This window comes from Echinops telfairi, unplaced genomic scaffold, assembly GCF_000313985.2.
Source record: "Echinops telfairi isolate 266 unplaced genomic scaffold, ASM31398v2 ScPeMD7_655;HRSCAF=1070, whole genome shotgun sequence".
Classification (NCBI taxonomy): domain Eukaryota; kingdom Metazoa; phylum Chordata; class Mammalia; order Afrosoricida; family Tenrecidae; genus Echinops; species Echinops telfairi.
The window spans coordinates 27,800,041-27,826,939 of NW_022104553.1; the positions used below are offsets into that span (position 1 = coordinate 27,800,041).

The following is a 26,899-nucleotide window of genomic DNA, read 5'->3' on the forward strand; positions in this document are numbered from 1 at the left end:
TACTATTATACATGCTTTATTGATTGGGTAATGTTAATACTAACTGAAAAAAATTTTAAATGCTAAAACATTTTCTTAGAACCAGAGAAAGTCACGAATTGTCACGACCCTCTGACACATACGCTTAAGCATGGGTACATACGTATACACATATTTATGAGTATAAAACCCATTTCCCCAAAAGTCAGATGCAGTCTGATGCTGTATTTCTCTCGATACCATCTTTTTAATGCCTTCTTGCTATTACAAATATAGAAACTAAAATTCCTCTAAGTGAACACTTGTTACTTCCATTCAAAAAACTTCAGTGACACTGATATTGGTAGTCTTTTTTGGGGGGGAGGGGTGTATTTTAATCTCATAATCACAATTCTCAAATTTTAAAAAGCATCCTATACATCTTATAACAAACCCTTTTGTAAGACATAACAAAATAATAATTTACAAATTATTAGAGGTTCATGGGGGCAGGCGGGAAACAAATGAGTTGATACAAGGGCTCAAGTAGAAAGCAAATGTTCTGAGAATGATGATGGCAACAAATGTACAAATGTGCTTGACACAATGGATGGATGGTGATAAGAGTTGTACAAGCCTCCAATAAAATGATTTAAAAAACCCCAAAACCCTTTCCCCCAAACCATGCATTCTGCAGAGAAAAACATCCGTTTCATCCCAGCAATCCTTTTGATACACTTATCAAATTTTTCATTTGGGGGGATTTGTTTTGGGTGTAGGAAATTTGATGTCCTTCAAATAAGAGACAGTCCCTACCTGAGAACATTTCAGTTTAAAAATATTCATTGCACAGTAATTAGAAGGCAACTGTGATTAGGATTTTGGGGTCAGCATGGCATCTGGAAGAAGAGATGGGTGGAGTCTAGCCCATCAAGCTGGTTGCAGCCTAGTGAGTTGCACGGAGGTGTGGCCTAGATATAAGATGCTGTGGAGGCCTGGCCACTCCTTTTCGCTGGGACCAGTGCGCAACCTGAAACACTCATCTGGTTGCTCCACTCGGACCAGCTGCCTTGTACTGCCACACCACAGGGTCCTAATGTGGCCTGCTTAGCTAAGCGGCACTAGCAGCCTCTATGTTTCACCACACGTCCCCCAACCTCCAACCACCTGCTTCTTTGGTCCCTGGGCTTGGAAGCCCTGTGAGTTGGAAAGATCTTCAGCATGTTAACTGACCCACAAATCTGAGCCAGGCTATCTGCCGTTGTGTGGGCTGCTTTCCTGTTATAATTCCCTTTCACAATATAAACTTCTCTACTCACATACATTTCTAAGTGTCCTGGTTTTGTGTCTCTAGAGAACCCAGTATAATACAGCCACCACATCAAAGGCTGGATTGAAATGCAGAAAAACTACAGATAATAATGATCAACTCAAAGTTGATTAAACTATTTTATTGGTAACTATTTTTGATCTTTTCCAAGGGTTATGGCAAATCCCTGCCTTAAGACGACTGATAACCTACTCATATACTTAATATGCAGTAATTAGTTGCCAAGTTAATAAACATTTTCAACCTGTACTGTCAGGGATTAAAAAAAACAACCAAGAAATGATAAGAGAATGTGATACTTACTGTATACAAATACAGAACAGTAGACAGAGCCCTTAACAATAATGAAAGCCAAGTTGGGAAAAGAGGCTGTTGGGTGGGCAGGAGTCAATTGCAATAGGTTACTGACTGGCCTATTAAAATGGCAGACTGCAGTTCTGATTTACATTCTTAATATTTCTTTGAATATTCATTTTTCTAAGTTTTGACTTCTGGATAAAAATGTTCAAGTACCCTATTTCTCTCGATCCACTTTACAAACGAGTATTGAGCAGCCTCACAACGTGCTAGCCAATGCTACAAGTTGAATCATTCTGTAGTTGAGTTTCGGCCCGCAGGGGACACACTTTCCAGTGAATATCAAGCCAGACATGCCCATCATTTGTTAAAGGCCAGATCACATTTATTCTTTCCCAGGCTTATCGATTATGTGATATGTGGCGAATGCCAAGATTCTGACTGAAGCCCTTAATGCACCACTTACTAGGGTTCTCTGGTGTGTTGTTTAGATTACTGGGCATGTGGTCCTGTGATTGAAACACAGAAGCAAAGCAAATACATTCTCTCCTGGGGCATGATGATGACACTTCAGGTTGTAAATGAAAATTATTTTTAAAAATAGATCATTTCATAGAACTACTTTCCTGTGAGGAGTCTCTGATATTATCCTTATCAAGGTAACCTCTTTCAGAAATTTTACTACTAGCATGGGTTTTGTGATGATTTACAAGATTGGATCTCCAACTGAAGTTTTTACCACACACCTCACATCTGTACGGCTTCTCGCCCGTGTGAACTCGCTGATGATACTGAAGTTGGGAGGACCGACTGAAGACTTTATTGCATGTCTCACATTTGTACGGTTTCTCTCCCGTGTGAACAATCTGATGAAGCTGAAGGCTCGAGGCCTGACTGAAGTACTTAGCACACTCCTCACACTTGTATGGTTTCTCTCCTGTGTGGACCCTCTGGTGCATGTCAAGATTCAAGTTCCACTTGAAGCCCTTCCCACACACTTCACACTTGTATGGCTTTTCTCCCTTATGCACTTTTTGATGGGCTTCGAGGTGTGAACTTCGACTGAAGTTCTTCCCGCATTCTTGACATCTGAAGGGTTTTTCTCCACTGTGGGTCCTCTGGTGAGTTAGGAGGTGTGAGGCCTGACTGAAGCCCTTCCCACACTCCTCACAGTGATACGGTTTCTCTCCCGTGTGGATCCTACAATGAATTTTAAGATCTGCTCGGCGACTGAAGCCTTTCCCACACTCTTCGCATTTGTATGGTTTCTCACCAGTATGTATCAGCTGATGGACTTGAAGGCGAGAACTCTGATTGAAGCCTTGCCCACACACCTCACACTTGTAAGGTTTCTCTACATAATGAGCTCTGTGATGGATTTTAAGATATGAACTCTGACGGAAGCACTTCCCACATACATCACATTGATAGGGTTTTTCTCCCGAGTGGACCACCAGGTGAACTTTATAATGAATTTTCATCCTAAAGCTCTTCCCGCATTCCTCACATTTATATGGCTTCTCTCCAGTGTGGATTCTCTGATGGGCTTGAAAACTTGAACTGTAAATGAAGCCCTTCCCACACACTTTACAGATGTATGCTTTCTCTCCAGTGTGGATTCCCTGATGAGCCTGAAACTGTGAAGGCTGAATGAAGCTCTTACCACACTGCTCACATTTATAAGGCTTCTCTCCTGTGTGAACTCTCTGATGAATATAAAGGTTTGAGCTACAAGTGAATCCTTTTCCACACTCCTCACATTTGTATGGTTTTTCTCCTGTGTGGACCCGGCAATGATTATTAAGGGCAGATCTACGACGGAAGTTTTTACCACATGTCCCACATTTGAATGGTTTCTCTCCAGTGTGGATTCTCTGATGCTCCTGAAGATAGGAAGAATGAATGAAAGCCCTCCCACATTCCTTGCAACTGTACGGTTTCTCTCCTGTGTGGATTTTGTAGTGTACGGTAAGTGCTGATTTACGATTGAAGACTTTCCCACATTTTTCACATTTGTGTGGTTTCTCAGCAGCGTGGACTTTCTGGTGAGTTTGCAGATGTGAGCTCTGACTAAAGCCCTTACCGCATTCAACACACATAAAGCAGTTCCCTCCCATGTGAATTCTCTGGTGGTTGTGAAGACCTGCTCTATAACGGAAGCTTTTCCCACACTCACTGCATGCGTGAGACTTCTCCCCAGAGTGCATTTGCTGGCGAAGATCACAGCTGGAGACATCAGTGGAGCTTTTTGTACATTCATGGATCTGATAAGGTTTCTCTGATGAGTGAGAAACTGATAACCCCGTCCCAACCTGGCACGCCACATTCTCCTCCTGGAACGCGGAACTTTTTATTGGGGAGTCTTGGCACCTGGCTAAGTCACTTGAGATTTGTTGCCAGATTTCCCAGCAAGAAAGCTCCTGCTGGTGCTCGGCTTGTGGAGCACTCTCCATCCCCTTCGGGCTTTTGCCTCCTGCAACGACAGGAAATTCAGGGACGCCGTGAGATGATGGTTACTTTCTTTTCAGGGTTGCACATATATCAAAGGACAGGAGACATTCAGGAATTCATAGCAGGTTTTGCTTCTATTGTTTTTACAGGTCCTGTTCTCTGGTGTGAAGAACCAAGGAGAGGTCCCGAAGGCCCCAATCCCTAGCGCTGAGACCCATTTAACAAACACAAGGCCCCACTGAATTTAGGTTGACTTGGACCCTGGTGATCCCAAGTATTACACAGTACAGGTGCTCAGTGTGGTTCTCTTGAGTGAAATCTCTCTGATAGCTGCAGATCACCAGGCAATTATTTCAAGGCACTGCTGCACAGCTTGAACCACTAACCTTAGGCAAATAAATGAGCATGAGCTGAGACCCTTTATATCAACTAAATCAACTGTGTGAGGCAAAATTTTAAAATCAAGATATACATTTTAAAAAAATCCTAATCTGATACAAATTATTAAGTTGCTGCTATTTCTATTTAATTCCATAACCAATATGGAATCTTGGATAATAAAATAAGGTAGTTATAAAACTTAGATGGAAATGAAAATGAATCAACAACGACTTTGGGGAAAAGTTATAATGCAATTAAAATATTAGCATATTAGTGTTTATATTATACATCCCAAAAGTCACACAGGGACCAGTGCTTATATCTACATAGTGAAAATATTTCTAGACGTTCTGAACACCATATACTTAGAATCTTTTTGTTGATACAAATCACTTATCATTTAATGATTATAGCAAACTGTTGACACCTCTAAAATAATTTAGGTCAGAAATGTTATTTTCTTAAAGGCTTATCGTAATTGGTATTTTAGAGTTTTCAAATTTATACAAAAAATTTTAAATTTTTTTCCCTAGACTTCTCAATTAAATATTAAAATGTATTTGTGAGCAAATTTTTACCAAGGAGAATTTCACTTTTCTCCTTAAACTCACTGCTACCTAGTCAATTATGACTGGCGTTAAATCCATAGCGGCCTTAGAGAACAGAGTAGAACTGCCCCTGCGGGTTTCAAAGACTAAATCTTTGCCTTAAGTTGAGAACCTCATCTCTTTCTCTCTTAGAATAGTCCATTCGAATCTTCCTCATTTGCATTTCCACACATTTAATCAGTTTGTGTGTAATTCAATAGTGGGTTATCTTATTGGAAAATAACTCTAATGTCCAGTGAGCTCGGAGGCTCCAGAAATTTGATGTACGTGCCTGAGAGAAAAATACATTATCCCTTACTGACTGAAAAGCAGCACTGGAGTAGAACTTCCTTAGGTCTTGATTCTTTGATTCCTCCAGGACAATGGGAAATGAAAAGTTTAGTTGATGACATGCACTACTCAGAAACCTGACAAAAATCATAGTTTTCAGGGGACAAAACAGTGAACTAGTCTAGGGTAAGCTAATCTTTAACAATAGAGTCAAAACTGGAGAGAAGAAATGGAAAAAGTAAAATGTTCTGAAAGTCACTCCTACAAAGGGAGGTATAATCTGCTAAGAACTCAAACCAGATATTGGCATAAAGGATTCCGTACATTCAATAAGTGTAATATAAAATTAACAATCACTACCTATGATCCACTTAGGAGCCTCAGTGGTGCAGTGGTTTCTGTGTTGGGCTGCTAACGGCAAGGTGACCAGTTCAAACCCACCCACCTCTGTGAGAGAGAAGGATGAGACTTTGTGCTCCTATAAAGAGTTGCAGACATGAAACCCAGAGAGGTCGTTCTACTCTGTCTTTCAGGGTCACTGTGAATCAGAATAGACTCAATGGCAGTAACTTTGGTTTTGGGCGGGTGGTCAATTCCCCTCTGGCTATGTCTATTTCCCTGTGATCCTGTTTATATTCTACATGTCCCTAATGACCTTCTTACCTAACACCTAGATCATTTTTGTTTATTGTATGTCTTCCTGACAAGAGTGAGGTTGCCTTGTGCATAAATTTATTCAATTAACAAGACTGTCCTGACAACTGTCATTATTTCAGGACAATTCTAGACCCCGAGGACGCAACAATAATTTTTTTTTTACTTAAATTCTTTCATTCCTGGAGAAGAGACAGGTAACAAACAAAGAAAGACAAAAGAGATGGGGACCCATCTGTAGACAACTGGACATCCCTTGCAGAGGGGTAGTGGGGAGGAGATGAGTCACTCAGGGTTCGGTGTAGCAATAATGAAACTCACAACCTTCCTCTAGTTCTTAAATGCTTCCTCACTCCCACTAGCATGATCCAAATTCTACCTTGCAAACCTTGTTAGACCAGAGGATACACAGCAGTATAGATGGGAACTGGAAACACAGGGAATCCAGGACAGATGAACCCCTCAGGTTCAGTGGTGAGTGGCGATACCAGGAGGGAAGCGGGGGTAGAAAGGGGGAACTAATCACAAGGATCTACATATAACCTCCTCCCTGGGAGATGGGCAACAGAAAAGTGGGTGAAGGGAGACGCCGGGCAGTGTAAGATAAGATAAAATAATAATTTATAAATTATCAAGGGTTCATGAGGGAGGGGGGAGGGGGGAGGGAGGGGGAGGGGAAAAGGAAAATGAGGAGCTGATTCCAGGAACCCAAGCGGAAAGCGAGTTTTGAGAATGACGAGGGCAACCAATGTATAAGTGTGCTTTACACAATTGATGTATGTGTGGATTGTGATAAGAGTTGTATGACCCTTAATAAAATGATTTTTAAAAAAAAAGATCCAGCATCAGAGGGGGGGAAAAAAGACAAAAGAGCTGAGCCAAAATAAGACTGGCAAGAGAGTAATGACAGGATGGTGTATTAAATAAGATCATTCTTGTGGTATTAAAACTGAGCAGAGACCTATATAATATGAAGCTTGGGAGTGTCAAAGAGTACTTCAGGCAGAGAGTCGAGGTGTAATGGCTACATGCAGGTCTGCTAACCGCAGGGTCAGCAGTTCAAAACGACCAATCTCTCCATGGAGGAAGGACAAGGCTTTCTACTCCCGTAAAGACTTGCCATCCTGGAAACATACAGGGACAATTCTACCCTGTCCTATAGGGTTACTATGAGTCAGCATTTTGTAGAGATTTGCAGGAACTGAGAATATGACGGGTTGTCTGGCAATGGAATTAAGGTAGCTAGTCAGCTGACATTAAAATAGGAAGATTACTCTCCATGATCTGGCTGGCTTGGTATGTTCAAAAGGGCCCAGCATGAGAGTCAGAGAGAAAAAGCGACTGGTGGGCGGAGAGGGAAGGAAAAAAAAAAAAGAGCTGGCACCGTGGGCTCAATAGAAAGTAAATGTCTAGAAGAGAATGAGGGTAACATATGTACAAGCATGCCTGATTCAACTGATGTATGGATTGTGATAAGAGTTGTACAAGCCCCCAATAAAATGATTTTTTTAAAAAGAAAGAAAAAGTGACTAAAGAAAAATGGTCCGATGGTCTCCATACTTTTGGCACATGATTGCTTGATAAAGTAGAGAGTTGGTGAAAAAGAGCCAGACCTTCACCAAGATGGATTGATACGCTTCCTATGGGCTCAATAACAGTAACGGGTGTGAGGACGGCTCATGACGGGGCAATGCTTGCTTGTCATCGGTTTGCTCATAGTTAGAACTGGTTTGATTTCACATTGCAACTACAATGAGTGCTTGAGAGTCCATGTGCATTAAAATTAAAATATTCTTATAACACCTCCAAAAAAAAAAAAAAAAAGAAAAATGGGCCAAGTAATGCGAGGCTTTCTGAATGTAGGATATGGACCCCACTGGGAGGAAGCGGGCAGCCTATGGGAGGGGGCTGGAGATGCAGCCAGGGAATTCTCCACAGAGAGTGGCCACAAAGGCATGCCCACTGGCCAACATCTCGATTTTAAGAAAACGAGACCCATGTTGGACGTCTGGCCTACAGAACTGCAGGACAACCAATCTGTGTTGTTTTTTTTTTTTTCTTTTCAATCTGTGTTGTTTAAGCCACCAAATCGGTAGTAATTGTTTCAATAAAAGATATACTCAACTCATAAAACACCCTTGAGATGTCTGAAAAACAACAAGGAGAATTGGCAAGAAGGCCGGCGGTGCATCAGGAAAATGGGGCCTGAAGACCAGATCATGTGTACTTGATTTAATATGCTACTTTGGTATTCTCCATTTTGGTATGATACAAATATCATGGGTGAGTCAGTTCCCCAAATTCAGATGACCAGTCCAGAAGCCCCAAAGCCCAAACTTCTGAGGTGTGAAAAAAGAACTCCAGAGGGAGGCTGGCCTCACCTAGTGACACCAGGTTTCTGAAGTTCTCCACCATCACATCTCGGTACAGCTTCTTCTGCAGGGGATCTAGGAGTCCCAGTTCTTCCTCGGTGAATATCACAGCCACGTCTTTAAAAGTCACTGAGTTCTAAAACATCAAGCACAGGAATAGTCTTAGAAGTACCATTCACTTGAAAGAGGACAGCATTAACATGGTTGGGAGGATATGGAAAAAGGGAGTTGTTTGGAATTTTTAAAGACATGAGTCAACTTACAGATTTCTTGGCTTTTCTTCTAACAGCCAACGTTGTGGGAAACAGGTTTTGCCTCTGGTTGTCCCCCCACATTGTATGCAAAACCCAAGGTGCTGCTTACTAACATGTCAATGACTATACATTTGGAGGTCAACTGCTTGAAGGTTATCAGCCATCTAGAGCAATCAGACCCATAGTCTGTCCCACCCTAAGTAGGGCCCACTCTTTTCTAATAAGGAAAATGGATTGTTCCTCTCAAGGAGAGCCCAAAGACAAGGTCAAGCCAACTCAAAGAGGACCAAGGTTGGGCTGCCATCTTGAATCTAGAGTCCGCTCATCTTGTCACATGTATGCCCCTAGTTCCTCCCTTCCTATTGTGTGCACACCCCTAGCTCGTCCCCTTCCTGTCACGAGTATGCTTATTGTACAGCCCCTTCAGTTACCTGTATTCAGGGGGCTTGCATGTCCCCGAAAGGTATATGTGCCGTGATTGGAAATATATTCCCTCTCTCTCTCTTTGCACGGACCTGGCTGCTGAGATGATGGCCATCCAGGAGGTGACCAATTACATGCTTTATCTGGTCTGATGTCTCTTTAATTTTACCCCTCAATTACACAAGCACCCCTTGGACCTGTTAGATTGTGGGGGCTGGTACCCCACACAAGGTTATATTACTGTTTTTCCTTAGTTTCACTGGCAGAGGGTAATGGATCAAAGTCCTTATATTTTCATTGGGTGCCCTCATAGTATTAAGTAAACCACTTAAGCAAAAATATTGCATGCTGATGCTTGGGCAAATTTTTCATACATTTTGTTTCATATTGCCAACGACCGTACTCTATAAAAAAGTTTACAAACGTCAACAGAATGTGATAGTATTCCCTCCCTCTTCTCCATATACAAAGGAGCATCTAAGTATTCGAGGAAAATTTCCACCATCTCTGAATGTCGCTTCCCCACAAACTTTGGGAAGTTCACTTGTCTATGGCAACTGTAACCATATGTGGCACTAAGCGCTTAGTAAACTCCAGCTGTCATTAAGCCGCCACGCACACATCTGTCAACTTATACTGTGGTGACTTGTATGCGGTTCTGATGCTGGAAGGTAACCCATTGGGTACGGGGATCATGTGTGTTCACACATCACGCGGGCAGGCTGCGTGCTGTAACAAGAGAATGGGTGTTGGGTCCTTTGGCCATACTTAGGCAATCTGTGTGCTGAGCGTGTAATCTGCGAAGCTGGAGTGGAGGAGGAGGAACGTGACAGCGGGCTGGGAGGGTGACTCATTGATGACCTGGGGTATGTCAATGACAACACTTACTGATGATGCCTCAGAATGGATTACGCCTCCACAGACACACTCCTCACAACCAGGAAACTAAGCAGGAGTACTGATAAATGCAGAACAGATGGAAGCTGCCCAGGCTTTCAGTTGACTTGCATCCATAATCAATGCTCATGGACGCAGCGGTCAAATCAAGGGATGTTAAGAGACCCCCTTTTAAGAAAGTGTTACCAAGCGAGGATGGTGAGTTGATAGGATGGCAACAAATGTACAAATGTGCTTGACCCAATGGATGGTTGGATGGATTGTGATAAGAACTGTAAGAGCCCCCAGTAAAATGATTAAGAAGAAACAAAAGGCAACAACAACAAAAAGCAAGGATGTCATGGTGAGGACTCAGGTGTTCCTGTCCTAAGCGTACTTTCAATCACCTCATCTGCATGCAAACGCTGGACACTAAATAGTGAAGAGAAGAGGGATGTGGTTGAATAACAGTATCAGAGATGGTCCTCCAAAAGTGGTCCGGGCTCCATCCTTCCTTTCTGGCTGCTGATAAAATTTAACTAAAATAAGATAAGCCCCTTGTCCCGAGCCTTTCTGGAAGGATCAACATAGCAAAACCTTTCTGGAATTTTGGGCTCAGCTACTGTATCCCAGTCCAGTAGTGCCTGAACCTTCGTCTACTCTTTCACAGATACGGTTTCTCGACCGTGAGAGATTTTCCATCAACGTGCACCCTGTTAACAATCAACATGACTAAATCATATCCTATTACTGACATCTTCCAAAACCATGTCCTCTGCAGACCCACCAGCAGAGAGGAATGTATTCAGTGGGGACATTCATTCACTCAGGAAAGCAGTAAGGCAGCCGTCTCAAGCATTCATCTCCCCACGGCCTGCTCTGCTTCTCTGCTGGGTTAGATAATTTGTTGCAATGATCACACAGAACTTATAGACAATATTAGCCATTATGGGGTTCACCAGAGAAGTGACAAGTTACAATTCAGCATTAGAAACTGCTCAGGATACAGTTCTTGGATCAGGATACCTTCTTGCCAGCAATGCCCTCAGGCAGGCATCTCCCTGGTCCTGTTGGCTAGAGCCTTTTGACCCTGTGGCATCTGCCCTGTTTGGGCGAGCGCTACAAAGCTGTTTAGCTCTGCCATGCTGAGAGGCACCTGACTCATCTAGCGAGCCTCCGGCCCAAAGATGCTCAGCTTTCTTATTCCGTGGGCCCAGAAACCAACTGTGTCTTCTCTTGCTGGTCTCCTGCACGGCTCTGACTTCTGCCCTTTCTCTGCCACTGCTTTTTACTCTCTCAGGAAGGTAGATGCTACAGCCCTCACTGCTTCTTGGGTTGTGGGATACAGAAAGGTTTTTCCCCAGGGTGTCTCCCCCAAATATATGCCAAACCTAAGTGCTGCTTCCTACAGATGGTAAATGTACACTCAACGCAAGATGCTTAGAGGTTATTCTCCCTGAGGGTCATCAACCATCTAGAACAATCAGACCTTATAGTCTGTCCCACCCTAAGTAGGGCCCACTCCCTTCTGATAAGGATGGTGGATTGTCTCCCTAAAGGAGAGCCCAGAGACAAGGTGAGCCCACTAGGGTCCACCCATCTTGTCACATGTATACCCCTAATTTCTCCCCTTCCTATTGCATGTACACCCGTAACTCATCCCCTTCCTGTGATGTGTATGCCTATTGTACAACCCCTTCCTGTTACCGATGTGGCTACCTGTAACCAGGAGACTTACACACCCCTAAGGATATATAGACCTTGGTCAGAAATAAAGAGGCTCTCTCCTTTCTCCTCCCGCTCTCTGCTCGGACCTGGCTGCTGAGATCATGGCCATCCCGGAGGTGAGCATGCTACCATAAAATGTGTCTGACTCCTTTATTTTACCTTCTCTCCTACATCCCCTATTCTCCATGACTTTATGACCTTTATACATGATTGCCCTACAATTACACCTGCGGAGCCCGTGATATTGTTAGAGGCTGGCTACTCTAACAGAAGCCATTTATGTCACATCTAGCTGGTCTCCGGCTCCTGCCCTTTCGTGACCACTGCTTTTAACTCTCTCAGGAAGATGCGACAGCCCTCTCTGCTTCTTGGGTCAAGGTGGTTCACAGTGCCAGGACCCCAAATCCCAAAGCAGCACTTCACTCTTGGTTCTTTCTTGGTGACAAGGAAATCTCCCTTTCTGTGAGAAACAGAAAGATTTCTCCCAAGTCTCTCCCCAAAATATATATTAAACTTCGGACACTGCGTGCAGCTAATGGTAAATGACTGTCAAGTTACCTCTCCGAAGGCGGTCAGTTGCCAGATTACAGGTAGGCCCCGCTCCCTGCTGTTAAGGCCAATGGGCTACTTCTCCCTAAAGGGTGGTGGCCATTAGCCTGGTCCCTGTAGGTGGGGTTTACACCCTACTGATCATGGTTTCTATGGAGATCCAGACAACAGGTCAAACCGGCTCAGTGACATCCAAAGTTAGGCTGCCATCCTGAATCCAGGATCCGCCCATCTTGTCACATGTATACCCCGCCCCCATCCCGCCTCTTCCTATTGTGTATATCCCTAGATTGTCCCCCTCTCGTTGCTGTATAACCTATAGTGCAACCCCTTCCTGTGACATATGTCTTTACCTGTAATTAGTGGGCTTGCACTCCCCCCAAAGGTATATAGGCCTGGGTTAGCAATAAAGAGCTCTCTCGGGCTCCCCTGTTGACCCCTCATTGGTCTCCCCTCTCTTCTCCCTTCCTCGCTCCCCTGTTCCCTTTCCCCTTGTCCTCCTTCCCTTCCCCCTCTCTCCTCGTGGAACACCAAGCGGGGCTGAGGTGAGCATGCTACCATGAAATGTGTCTGCCTCCATTATTCCAATCTCTCCTCTATCTCTCATGCTCTCTATGACTTTATTATAATATATATACCTTAACGGTACAATTGCGCCTACCAGACCCATGATTAGTGGTGGGGGCTGGCACCCCCAACACCTTCCCACCTCTGGGATGTGGGAGTGAGCGCAATGGCACAGTAAAACTGACCAATCCCCAAGTAAGAGCTACATACACTTCATTTGCATGGTCCCTCTTCCCCAGGATGCCCCATGCCTTATTTACATTTAAAGTACGAAAGCCAATCCCCTCGGTTGCCATGAGCACCTCACAGTTGCATAGTCCTACTCAGTCATTTGGCAGAAGTTACAAATGACAGTTACAGGTAGAAGAGCTGTAGTAAGTAATTCAATAACCACAGAGAGTAAGTAAAAAATAGCCAAAGCACACAAGAGGTCCTCAAATATGTCTTTGTTTTCCTTGAAGTTTCCCCACCAAAGAGAGATAAGTGTGTATCCGATCTGAGTATGGAGGAAGGAATTTTAATAGTCCGAAAAGCAAGCCCCACTCACCTTGAATGGACTCATTTCCTTACTTCTGACTTCCGGCGAAGCACACGGAGTCCTGAGATACACCACAGTCCAGGGAAAACTGAACATGGGAAAGAGAAAGACAGGAAAAGGTGGTTAGGAACGCCCTTCACCTTCATGAATGCCTATCGTGAATTAAAGACCCCGCGGTAGGGTGGTGAGTCAGGAGTTGGGCTGCTAGCTGCAAGGTCAGCAGTTCGGATCCACTCGCGACTCCACTGGAAAAGATGGCGTTTTCAGCTCCAGGGAAGACGGACAGCCTCAGACACGCCCGAGAGGACCCTGTCCTAAGGGTCGCTCCGAGTCTGACTTGATTCAATGGCAGTGAGTTTGCTTTGAAGCTGGGGTATTGTGAATGGCCAAGCCATTGGGTCCACAAGACTCCCAAGGTAGCAACTCTGATTCTGGTGCCATACACACTGAGCTAGTATAATGCACCGATTAAGCGTTAGCTCTGAGTCTGTGTGTGTGTGTGTGTGTGTGTCTTCTTGTGGGTATAACTTGTTCTGAGCTGTGTCATCTTGGGCAAACTAATAACATCTCCTTGCCTCCATCCTGTCACCTGTAGTTCAGGAAGTAAGCATCCTCAGTGATGGGATTGCGACAAGGGAGCCTCACGTGTACAGAATTTCTTATGTTTCTGTCACTGCAGGAAAGCATGATACAGTGAACCCTCGCCACTTCGCGCTTCGACTTCCGCGGCTTCACTCTATCGCGGTTTTTGCATTAACAGCGCATGCTCTGTCATTACTGCCACTGATTGGCTCATACTGTACACGCTTCTGTCTGCATCGCTACGTATCGGAGCTATGTATCAGATGCATTTTTGCTTTTGTACAGTGTACTGTAATTGTTTGCGATTTTTAAGAAATTTTATCTAAGCCCTATGATGACTCCTAAACGAGCTGCTTCTTCTAAACCTTCTGACAATAAAAATAAGCGCCAGAGGAAGATGCTCACCATCCAGGAAAAGGTAAAACTTTTGGATATGATCAAAGATGGCAAGAAAATCGTGCAGGTTGCACGCCATTGATTACAGTATTTGTAAGAACTATGTATAATAATACTGTATGTGAAATATGTAATACTGTAAACTAGATGCCATAAATAATATAATAAATAATAAATAATTGTTGTAACGTCCAAAATGTTTTACTGTATTTTCCCTTTTTTGTTTAATAAATTGGGTAATACGAGTGTAATGGTGACTAAAGGGTGTTTTTTCATGTCCTCTATGCTCTAACTACGAAAATATTTGATTTACAAATAAGGAATCCTACTTCGCGGAATTTCATTTATCACGGTAGGGTCTAGAACCGATTAACCGCGATAAACGAGGATTCACTGTATTCCAAGGGATGCTGATTGGTCTCACCAACAGCATTTCAACCAGGGAAGTGTGGTAAGCTGTGTGAACCACTGAAAACCTGCCACACAGACTTGGCAGTCTTCCCTAATGAACTTGTTGCCCTAATAATAATCCCCAAGCGGACATACACAGTGATTTTCTGAAAGGTATGAAAACGCGAAATTCCAGGGGTAAGCAGGAAGGTCGGAAGCAGGTCTTATCATCACACAGAACAGAAAAGTGCTAGTGCAGGTCCTTGATAGATCTTCTAGTAATACCGGGAGATTTTAGACGGAGATGCTGTAGACACTTTGATTCAAAAAAGATCTCCTTAGAAAAGTTCGGCAGCGTCTTGAAAAGTGACACGCAGACCTACCAATGGCTCTAGCTCAGTGGTCCTCGGCCTTCCTAATGTCGGGATGCTTTCATCCAGTTCCTCATGTGGTGGTGACCTCCAACCCCAAAATGATTTTCGTTGTTACATCATAACTGTAATTTTGCTACTGTGATGAATCGTCATGCAAATATCTGATAGGCAGGATGTATTTTCATGGTTACAAATGGAACATAATTAAAGTATAGTGATGAATCACACAAAAAATGTAATTTTATATTGTGAAATATTTATTTCTAGTGACAAATACATGAAATTTTGTCTTGAAGCATAGTGTACCAAGGGTAACAGTCTTCACACTGGGTACTTGTAGGTGGGTGTATCTGCATGTGGGCGGACCCACCTGGAGACGGATAGAAGAGTGGTGTCTCGGTTCCTAAGACCATGGGAAATATGTGTTTTCTTATGGTCTTAGGCGACCCCTGTGAAAGGGTCGTTCAACACCCCTGAAGGGGTGGTGACCCACAGGTTGAGAACCACTGACCTAGCATTTTGAAGCCAAAGGACCAATGCAAGAAAAATGAAAACTCATGTCCACACATGCACAACTCTCTATACAAAGACTTACCTGTGTGTGTCCATAGTAGGATTCCTCATAGAATGGACAAACAATAGCCTAGCTATGATACAAAAATCACACAGCCCCACAAAGGGAAATGCAGACATGCTACAACATGAACGAACTGTGAAACCAGGCTAGGTGAGAAAGCCAGTCAACAAAGACCATGCATTATGTGATCGTATTTGCTTGAAATGTCTGCACAAGGAAAATCTACAGATAAAGAAGGTATCTGTATACAGATATACAAAGTGGTTACTTGGGGCAGGAGAGAGATCTTATTGAAGACAGTACTACTTCTTTAAGCGGATTTAAGGCGATGGCTGTGCCACTCAATAAAGTATTTAGAAAAAAACCCACGGTACTGTGCACTTGAAATGGGTGGATTCTGTAACATGTACACTTTCATCAAGTTTATAAAAAGAATGATTTGATTATCTACATCCCATGCAAATTAACAAGACAGAATTGGGTCAGTATTGAAATAAAACCGCTATTTGAATAAAGAAGAAACGGATCCTTAAAAAATGGCTACTAATAATAATTCGACAGTAGGAAAGTGACAAGACATCACTTGAAAAAAAGGGGGGGGTTTCATGAGGGAGGGGGAACGGGGAGGAGTGGGGAAATGAGGAGCTGATGCCAAGGGCTTACGTGGAGAGCAAATGTTTTGAGAATGATGAGGTAACGAATGTACAAATGTGCTTTATACTATTGATGTATGTATGGATTGTGCTATGACTTGTATGAGCCCCTGTGTTAGGGTTCTCTAGAGAGATAAAACCAAATTGCTGATAATTTAATATATTTATTTATAAAGATAATTAGATATATAACAAGAAACAAACTGTTAAATCATATACAGATAAATATATAATACAAGAAATGAACAGCTAAATTATAAAGCAGTACAAATGGCTCAGTGCAACTCACTCCCGTGAGAGAGAGTTGTGAGACACTAGCAGTCTTCAAGTCTAGTCTGGTGCCAGGTCTTCCTCTATATAGAGAGAGAGCTAGGCTATGTCAGCACAGCAGCCAATCACAAGGCAGGTCACCAATCGCCAGTCCCCAGCTCCAGAGATGTCTTAAAGGGAACTCAACTTACAGTGACACAATTCACAGGCTAGGTGTACCACAGGTAGTGTAGCCTGTAAATTGAGGCACAGAACAAGCAAGGCAGCCGCACACTGATCCAATGATCAAAGAGCAAGAGACAAGAAAGGCGAGGCTCACTGAGCCATTTATCTCACCGCCCTTCAGTTAATCCCACTTGTGTTTATCGGCCAGGCTGGCACAATAAACGATCTTAGCCCCCAATAAAATAATTTTTTAAAAAATAAATGAGAAGTCCTGGTGGCATAGTACATAATGCATTGGGCTGCAACCACAAGGCCAGCAGTTGGAACCCACCAGTCACTGCAAGGCTGTTCCTGTTCCTGTAAAGATTGACAGGACACTCAGACACTCACAGGGGTTGTTCTACACTGTCCTTTAGGGTTGCTAGGGGAATTAAATGAATGGCAGTGTGTACGACTCTTGGTATGGGAACAGGACACTGAAAAGCAATGAATAAATGAGACCATAAACTCAGCTGGAGTACTTTTAGAGCAGATTTTACTGGATATGGATTATTGAATTAAAACCGATGATCTGCCCTTTACCTAATTCACAATAACTTCGACCTTGTTGATTCTAAGACATAGCAACCCAATAGGACAGAGTAGAACTGGCCCTGTAGGTTTTCCGAGGCTATAAAAATGTATGGGACCAGAAAGCCTCATCTTTTTCCAGCGGAGAGGGTGGTGGTTTCAAATTGCTGACTTTGTGATTGGCAGCCCACTTCTTAACCCATTACACCACCATTAAGTCACAGTAACAAACAAAAGACCATACTGGAACAAAACAACAAATTACTATTAAATGTTATCTACTGGTATCCAACAGACAAAACCATGAACTATTGTTATCTAATAAAACATCTAAAAGCATATACAGTAGTATACTACGCCCAAACCGGACAACTCATTCCTCTAACTGTCTCTTATCAAGATGTTCCATCATTTCCCCCTTGCTGCAGATATTTCAAACAATATGCCTTTAATTTCAGGCATATTTCTGATAGTACTTAGCGGATGTACAAATAAGCAAAATGTGAACACCTTGTCAATCTAGGTAAACAGAATTTGGGGATTATGTAAGGCATGTTCGTAATTTTCCCATAGGTTTGGAATGACATAAAAAAGGGAAAGTTTAGGATTAGGGGACTCCAGTGGCTCCGCAGCCTTCTTTTTTCCAGGCGGCCGGGAAGATGGCGGACATTCAGACAGAACGTGCCTACCAAAAGCAGCCGACCATCTTCCAAAACAAGAAGAGGGTCCTTTTGGGGGAAACTGGCAAGGAGAAGCTCCCCCGTTACTACAAAAACATTGGCCTGGGCTTCAAGACGCCCAAGGAGGCCATTGAGGGCACCTACATTGACAAGAAATGCCCCTTCACCGGCAACGTCTCTATCCGAGGGCGGATTCTGTCTGGCGTGGTGACCAAGATGAAAATGCAAAGGACCATTGTCATCCGCCGGGACTACCTGCACTACATCCGCAAGTACAACCGCTTTGAGAAGTGCCACAAGAACATGTCCGTGCGCCTGTCCCCCTGCTTCAGGGACGTCCAGATCGGCGACATCGTCACGGTGGGCGAGTGCCGGCCCCTGAGCAAGACCGTGCGCTTCAACGTGCTCAAGGTCACCAAGGCTGCGGGCACCAAGAAGCAGTTCCAGAAGTTCTGAGCCGCCAGCCTCCCAGGGAAATAAAGTTATTTTTGGTCTCAGTCCCAAAAAAAAAAAGGGAAAGTTTAAAAAAAAAAAAAAAAAGGAACTTTTTAAAAAAAAATCTGAATAGTCATTGCAATAATAAAATGAATGATGATGATGCTAGATGATAAATATCAGTCCTTTTTTTTATTCTTGGCAATGTTTGGACCATTTTAGAGTTTAAGAAGGTAAGGGTAAAAACATGGGAAGCATGGTGCCAATTTGAATCATTTATATAAAAAAAAAAAAAAAGAAAGAAACATTTATGTAGATAAACAGACAAAAGAACCACTACACTGATGTATACCTCAAGCTTTGCTAGTTTTACAGCCCAGAGTTAGATTTTAATCTTTGTACATGTCTGTATTGTCTGAATTCTCCACAATGATCTGGCTCAATACAAGCACAAAATATTATTTGTAGTCAAATGAAAGAGGTCAGAAAAAAGTTTTTCCCCCCCAAATTCAAGCAGAAGTTCAATGAATCCCATTAGCTTTGTGTTTATGATTCCCACAATCAACTTCATTTCCCTCGGTTCCCTGTAGTTCACGGAGAGCACGAGGGGCTTTCAGAAATCCATGGAAACGTGGCATGAAAAGGGAATGGAATTTTCCCATGCACTTTTGGAAGCCCCCTTGTTTCTCTCTGACATGATGAATCTGAGCTCTGCATTCAGACTGGTGGTGTTCCAACTTCAGTTTTGCTTTCTGGTAGTTTAGTGACTCAAGGTAAATAATGGAATCTTCTCATCGTCAAAATAGGGCAAAACTTAATGCCACCTCACAGAGCCACCAAACCCACTGCCACCGAGTCCATTCCAACTCAAAGCACGGTCCTACAAAGGGTTTCCAAGTCTGTTTTCACAGGACCGCACAGCCTCATCTTTCTCCTGGAGAGCAGCTGGTGGGTTTGAACTGCCAACCTTGCGGTTAGCAGTGCAACACCTAACCCACAGCACCACCAGGGCCCAGTCATATGGCCAGAGTGGCATCCTTGTATAAAGCCGCATAAAACGCTGCAGATGGAAGTTGGCAATTAAAGTGTTTTTTCCTTTTTTTTTTTTTTAAGATCGTTTTATTGGGGGCTCTTACAGCTGTTTTAACAATCCATACATCAATCGTATCGAGCATATTTGTCCATACATGGCCATCATCATTTTCTAAATTTACTTTCTATTTGAACCCTTGGTATCACTTTTTCCCCTCCCTTCTCCCTAAAGCACTGGTTCTCAAACTTCCTAATGCCGCGACCCTTTCATACAGTTAGTTACTCCTGTGGTGGTGACCCCCAACCATAACATTATTTTCGTTGCTACTTCGTAACTGTCATTTTGCTACTGTTATGAATCGGGCGATCCCTGTGAAAGGGTCGTTCGACCCTCAAAAGGGTCGCGACCCACAGGTGGAGAACCGCTGCCCTACAGCTTAATTTTCATCCTTCCTCAGACGGAAGTATAAGTCAGACACAAGCTAAGATTTACTTGAAAATCGTGTCCCCTTCCCCTTTAAATATTTTGAAATGAGTTCCGTTTGTCCTTGAGAAAATACAGCCCAAAGACGCCAATTCAACCCTCCCTCCGGGTACCATTCAGCCACGCGGATGACGCTTGGTGGCGCAACGCTTCCTGAGTTGCTGCCCATCCACTGATGTGCAAATCCTGCTTTTAGAAAAGAGCGCTGCGTCCGACTCACCTGGGATCCCGCTGCCGTGACCGCCTCCCCGCTGCCCCTTTTGAGAGAGAAGCCGGGGGCTCCCGGAGGCCAGGAGGCTGCATCGCCGCCCTCCATAAACCACTAATTCCCCAGACCCGCTACCAGCTGGAGGGCACACTTTCTAGAATGAAAGGGGCCAGCTCATCCGTGCAGACCCAGCTTCCCCGGGGGTCAGGGCAAAGGGTCAAGGCCACAGCGGCCGGGAGGGCTGCCCCTCCCCTGGATGCGGGGCTTCCCGGGAACCGAGCGGGTCTTGAAGTCCCCGGGAAACTAACCACCGGCCGCGCGGGACACGGACAAGGCTCCCCAGTTACAGCCTCGGAAACCCACGGGGGGGTGGGGGCGCGATCGACGGCCGCGGCGACCTGTGTTGGGGGGAGGGGCGTGGATTCACGAGTAATAACAGGGATCAACATTCATCGCTTGCCACCAACTCTTGTCGCACGACTTTTAGGGACACCGGCGCCCGTCGCCCTCGGGCGGGGAGGCGGTGGCCTCCGGAAGCCGGGAGCCCAGGAGATCCTTAAACCGCGGGGGAAAGGCCCCAACCCGTTACCTGCCGCGATGCCAGAAAGGGCCCCGGAGCAGGCGGATGGCCCGGGGGATTTAAGCCGCCAGAATGGCCTCTCAGACCTCCCCGTGCGTCATCACTTCTTGGCCTCGAACCCGATGTCCCGGCCCTTAACCGAGTCCAGGTCCAGGTCCAGGTCCAGGTCCCGGAAGTTCGGAGGGTGGCGAGGTGAAGCAGCACCAGGAAGACCGGAAGACGCGTACCCCTTCCGGCGGAAATGCCCGAGACGCCAGCGCGGCTGGACTACATTTCCCAGAAGGCACCTGTCCTCCAAGGACTACACTTCCCAGGATGCCCAGGGAGCACCCATCCACCGCCTCATCCGTGCAGGGGAGGGAATAATTCAGATAAAAGGGATTTCTTGGACTGCAGCGCCCACAAGGCCAAAGGCCTACATCTCAAATGCCGCCCTGGGGCATAATGTGCTTTAAATACACCGAGAACGAATACTCCCTTTTCCCAGGCACTATACAAAGGAAAAAGAAAATTCATTCAGAGCATAGTCCTGTTTCGTTTGTAAGGGAACCTGGATCTAGGAAATGCAATCTATAGGGAGTTAACGGAATGTTTTCCTTAGGAGGCAGGCGGTAACTGAATTACGGATGGTAATGGTTGGTATAAAGTGATACGAAGCTAACCCTCGGGATTTGGGGAAAGGAGCAGGGGTGGGGGTGGGGGAGCCGGGACCCTACAGTAAAGCCATCTTTCCTTATTTAAACATTTCAGGGTATTATTATACCCTCATTTTGAAGGAGAACATACAACATTTTGGGCAAGTTAACATTTTGTCTAACTTCTCCAAGCAAGAGCTTAGAAAGATTCTGTAGGTGAAGGACATTTTGTCAACAGTTTTATCCCTTCATGCTTTGTGGCTGAAACTATTGTGTTTAGTACTTACAAAGCTGGTCTGTAGGTGAAGCACATTAATAATATAAGCCACATTTAAAAATTCACCCCAAATATTATTTCTTGAAGATAGCCAGTTCAATAGGGTCTCAGAGTGGTGCAAATGGTTCAATACTGAATTATTAATTTAAAAGGTTGTGGGGCACACCTGTAGATGCAAAGCTTTCGCAGCCCATTGACTAACCCGCTATTCCACCAGACCACCTTACAAAACTAATTTTCCTAGCACCAATAAAGCAAGCTTGTAAATGTCAGGCTGGTGCCCAAAACAAATACATTTAATGAAAAATGTCAATTTCAGCACAGACGGAAAAGTTTTTCATTAAAACATGATATAACACCGGGAGGGTGGAGAAAGGGTGGGGGTGGAAAAGGGGAACCGATTCCAAGGAACGACATATAACCTCCTCCTTGTGGGGGATGGACAACAGAAAAGTGGGTGAAAGGAGACGTCGGACAGCGTATGATATGACAAAATAATAATAATTTATAAATTATCAAGGGTTCATGAGGGAGGGTGCAGGGAGGGAGGGGGGAAATGAGGAGCTGATACCAAGGGCTCAAGCGGAAAGCAAATGTTTTATGAATGATGAGGGCAACAATGTACAAATGTGCTCGATACAATGGATGGCACAGCCATCCCCTTGGACCCATTCGGTTGTGGAGGCTGGTCCCCCACATATCTTAAAATTATCTGTTTTGACAGGAAATGCAAACAGATTCTTGTTTTCCAATGTTCACTGGAGAGAAACTCACAAGCATGAATTTGGGTGAAAGCAACCTAAACGTCCATCATCAATGAATGGGTAAACACAATGTGGTATGGACATATGACGTGACGCAGTGATAGAGAAATTAAAGCCTGATGCATGCTCTTAATTGGATGAACCTTGGAACATTATTCTGTAGGAGTCTACAAAGACATTATTCTACATCCTACTTTGGTAAGTAGCCCGTGTGAGGAGCTAACACTGAGGGATATACGATGAGGACTATATTCCCTAACTTATAACAGAGGGACCTGGAAAGCTAGTATTCCATGGTAGAAAAACCACCACTTTGGTAAGTTAAAGATAAGATCCAAGCACATGATCCTGCTTTAAATAGCGTTCCCACGGATTCTCCCCTAACAGCGATGCTGCCTTAAAGTAAGCACATGGTTGATTCTGTCTCTTTACAGAAGCAGACACCCTGTTGCTCTCTCTACCCGCTGTGTCACCCAGCCGCCTTTATACCTTCCCCCAATGCAGTAATTAGATTTTCTCACCTGTGAGCTCAGGGACATTACTGTAGATTCCACCCACCTTTTGACACATATAACTACTGAATATGCATGTCCAATGACTACCTATAAACATCCCAATGCATAACCACTACTGCACCAGGGCTCCTTAAGACAACCCGCGAGGCTATTTTGAAAATAAAATAAAATAAAATAAAGCCCTGTTATTTTTGCTAACCCAAATAACCACTGTTGTGGAGTTGATTCTGACCCATACTGAATGACCCTAGATAGCAGTGGTTCTCAACCTGTGGGTCGAGTCCCCCTTGGGGGTTGAATGACCCTTTCACAGGGGTCGCCCGATTCATCACAGTAGCAAAATGACAGTGATGAAGTAACAACGAACTAATTTTGTGATTGGGGGGGGGGGGGCAGGGGTCGGTCACCACAACATGTGGAACTGTATTAAAAGATCGTGACATTAGGCAGATTGAGAATCACTGCTATAGGGTTTCTGAGGCTGTAAACCTTCACGGAAACAGAGCCTCATCTTTCTCGGAGGAGCAGCTGGCCCAAGGACCTGGAGGTTAGCAGTCTAACGCCTATTCAACAGCGCCCCCCAAAGCTCCTTACTTTACCATGGGCATCTTAAAAAGACTCTGAGCATAGAAATAAAGACAAATCAACTACGACCTGGGGTACTACAAGATCTATTTAACCATAAATTCCATTGTGCACAGGTTAGCCATGAGTGGGGGTGGTGGTAGGGAGTGGGCATGGTTTGATGCACCTAATGATAGCTTAGCAAAGTAAAAGGGCAGCGAAAATGAGGAAGACCTTCGAGAAGATGGATTGACACAGTGGCTGCAACCCTAGGACTAAACAGAACCATTGTAAGGACGAAGCAGGACTGAGTGTTGCTTTGTTCTGTAGTGCATAGGGGCGCCAAGGGCTGGCATCTAACAACAACAACAACAACAGTGAATTAATCATCTGGCTTTTGCCTGCAATGCGCAAGCAGTTCTTCCATAATCAGAACATGAATCCTAAGTTTCACGGATAAGAAAAGGAAACGCAATAGCTTTGAACATTCTGTTGAAAAACCCCCAACCTAGAGAGCTTTGTTTTTGGAACACTCTCCCACCTGGCCCCAAATGGCTTCTCTGGAGTCGTTTTCCCTGTGGCTGAATATTTACAGAGACGTGTTTCTATGTTGTTTCCTAATTCTGATTTTGGTATACGAAACCGTAAAACCCAAAGGTATCATCCGGAGACTAAAGAAACACACGTTCTGTTCCTATTCAGTTCCCTCTTGCCTCCATTTCTTCTTATATAAAACGGAGGTGAACACAATAGCCATCTCACGGGACCTTCCAACTCTCCAAAAATCAAACTCACTGCCATCAACTACATTCCAATTTATAGCAACCTATAGGACGGGGTAGAATTGGCTCTTTGGGTTTCCGAGACTGGCGTAGACAGCCACATCTTTCCACTTCAGAGCAGCTGGTGGGTTCGAACCACTGACCCAAGCAGTTGGCAGCTCAGTGCGTAGCCCACTATGCCATTGGGCCTTTAGGAAAGCTCAGTGTGTTCATTTACAGAAAGGCTTAGAATAATTCTTAGCATTCAATGTTTACCTCGTGTCACTATTCTTAATGCCCAGTGTGCATTTCACATGCTGGCCCACTGATTCAACAATACCGGAACACTTCTGTAGCAGAAACATTTGTTAATGAACAAAGGATCTTTTCCCACTTAGAACAGAGCCAGAGGGGGATGTTAGGTACTCATAACAGTGGGCCTCTACTGCCCCAAGTCCAAGGTTCATCTCCTCTTCAGTCGCCTGCTTGGAGAAGACAAGGGGCAGAAGGTAAGGAGGCTTGTTGGGTCAATGAGTCTGTGTCTGCAAAAAAAATTTGAGGACAGGCCATCTGAAGGCTACGCAATTCTTTAAACACACGGCAGAAGTAGTCCAGGAAGTATCTCCTTTTTCTACCAGGAGCAGAGTGAACAGTTGATGCCACTTCAGGAGCTTCCAGAGAGAATGGGATACTTTTCTGGGTAACACAACACCCACGCCATCGAGTGGACTCCAGCTCACAGTGACCCTATGGGACAGGGTAGAACTGCCCCCAAGGGTTACCAAGGCCCTACATCTTTACAGAAGCACAAACCTCTTCTTTCAGGTGGGTTTGAACTCTGACCCAATGCTTAACCTATAATGCTACCAGGGCTCCACATAGTCTAAGAGAATGGGATCCCTGTGATGCTGTCAGGTAAAGCGCTGGACTGCTAACCACCAGGTGCAACCCACCAGCTGTTCAGAGGGAGAAAGATGAGGCTGTCCGAGTCGCTGTCAACTCACAAGATGTAACCACCAATTGACTTGATGGCAGTGGGTTGGTTTTTGTTTTTGATTAGCAAAAGATGCCTGGGGGGTGTAAGTGCTTGGCTGCCAAAAAGAGGGGTGCGTGGAGATGGGAAGATCTGCTCCTGTAAAGATTTCAGAATAGTAGACCCTATGGAGGTCGCTGTGAGTTGCCATCCACTCCACTGGCAGTGAACAGTATTATCAACCTTTGTTATGCTTCTGTACCCTGCTCAAGATTCTCCTCGCAGGATCTGATTGCTTCTCATAAAAAGGAAGAAGAAAATACTGCGGCTCAGGGAGATTAAGTTGTTGCCTAACCTTATGCTGCTAGGAAGTGGTAGGTAAAGGCTGGCAAGTCGCTTAGCTCAGAGCCCAGGTAACACCAAACTCCGCACAGTCCAGGATGAGCAACTGTTCCCAACGCTAAGAGGCTCTACCGAGGTATATGCATGCAGCCAGGTAAACAAGGGAGGGCCCCACTAATGTCACAACCAGTCCATAAAAGTTTAGGGGGGTCCTGATGCTCACTCACCTCTCTGCAAAGTAGGAAGGCCGCGATCTCAGGCTCCTCCAGCCAAGGGACTTTCTACCACCCAGACTCCTGGACTACATTTCCCAGAATCCCCGGGAGACACGGGAGCGACGGCCCCGCCTCCCTAGAGCGGAAGTGTCCTTTCCGACGCCGACGGCCTGTAAAAAAAATTACCCAGAATCCCGAGTGGCAAGAGAGCGGTTCTCTCCTCCGAAAATCAAGTCAAAAGCACTGTAGTCAAGAATCCGACTTGGAAAAAAAAAAAAAAAAAGAATCCGACTTGGGGTTTAAATGGAGAGAAAATGTTTTGAGAAACAATGTACAAATGCGCTTTACACAATTGATGTGTGTATGGATTGGGATAACAGTTGTATGAGCCCCTAATAAAATGTTAAAAAAATAAAATTAAATTTAAAAGAATCCAACTCAAAGCGACACATATATAGGACAGGTGGAACTGTTCCTGTGAATTTCCACGGATGTAACGCAGAGCTGCTGGTGGATTTGAACTGTTGACCTTGCGGTTACCAGCCCAGTGCGAAGCAGCAATGCTTTCAGACGCGCAGAGCTCCAGGCGACAGTCCTGCTTTCCTCCGATGAGCGAGGGAAACGGGGGCACGCTTTTCTGCAGCTGCGTGGACGGAGCCTTGAACACCTGGACTACATGTCCCAGAATCCTTAGCAGCTATTCCCGCTGGGCGGGGCTGGACGGTCCACCGAAGACTGCAAACGGCCCGCCGCACCTGGAAAGCTGCTCAATGTCCTTCGGCATTTGCAGTGTCCCCTGCCGTCAATTGGCTCTGCCGCATAGCGACCCCATGGTTCTTCGCCATCCCCACTGTTCGAGCCCGAGGGCATCCCTCCTTTTCGCTGACCCTCCACCAAGCCGACCATGCTTTTCCAGAAAGGGTTCTCTCAACTCCGAAGTAGAAGAGATGAAGTCCCGCCATCCTCACTTCTTCTCTTTATTTAAATCATTTTATTGGGGGCTCGTACAATTCTTATCTCAATCCATCCATCCATCCATTGTGTCAAGCACATTTGTACATTTGTTGCCCTCATCATTCTCAAAACATTTGCTTTCTACTCGAGCCCTTGATATCAGATCCTCATTTTCCCCCCTCCCTCCCCATACACACCTCCCTCTTGAACCCTTGATAATTTATAAATTATTATTATTTTGTCCTAT

The 26,899-nt window shown here is 44.6% G+C and overlaps 2 protein-coding genes across 3 annotated transcripts; one reads left to right on the forward strand and one right to left on the reverse strand.

Annotated features, from left to right (window-relative positions):
- LOC101663230 (zinc finger protein 234-like) lies at positions 1-25,731 on the reverse strand. Of its 2 annotated transcripts, none has more exons than XM_045292415.1 (4): positions 25,711-25,731; positions 13,266-13,344; positions 8,331-8,457; positions 1-4,058 (listed from the first exon to the last, which is right to left on the reverse strand). In XM_045292415.1, the coding sequence occupies exons 2-4, from the start codon at positions 13,278-13,280 to the stop codon at positions 2,191-2,193; spliced, it is 2,010 nt and encodes a 669-aa protein (XP_045148350.1). In that variant the 5' UTR covers positions 13,281-13,344; positions 25,711-25,731; the 3' UTR covers positions 1-2,190. The 2 variants fall into 2 exon arrangements, with proteins under 2 accessions (XP_045148350.1, XP_045148349.1); XM_045292414.1 differs by lacking the exon at positions 25,711-25,731 and adding an exon at positions 20,662-20,804.
- Positions 17,873-18,410, forward strand: LOC101658377 (40S ribosomal protein S11). Its single transcript, XM_004710374.4, has one exon. The coding sequence runs from the start codon at positions 17,893-17,895 to the stop codon at positions 18,367-18,369; it is 477 nt and encodes a 158-aa protein (XP_004710431.1). The 5' UTR covers positions 17,873-17,892; the 3' UTR covers positions 18,370-18,410.
- Positions 25,732-26,899: the final 1,168 nt, after the last annotated feature.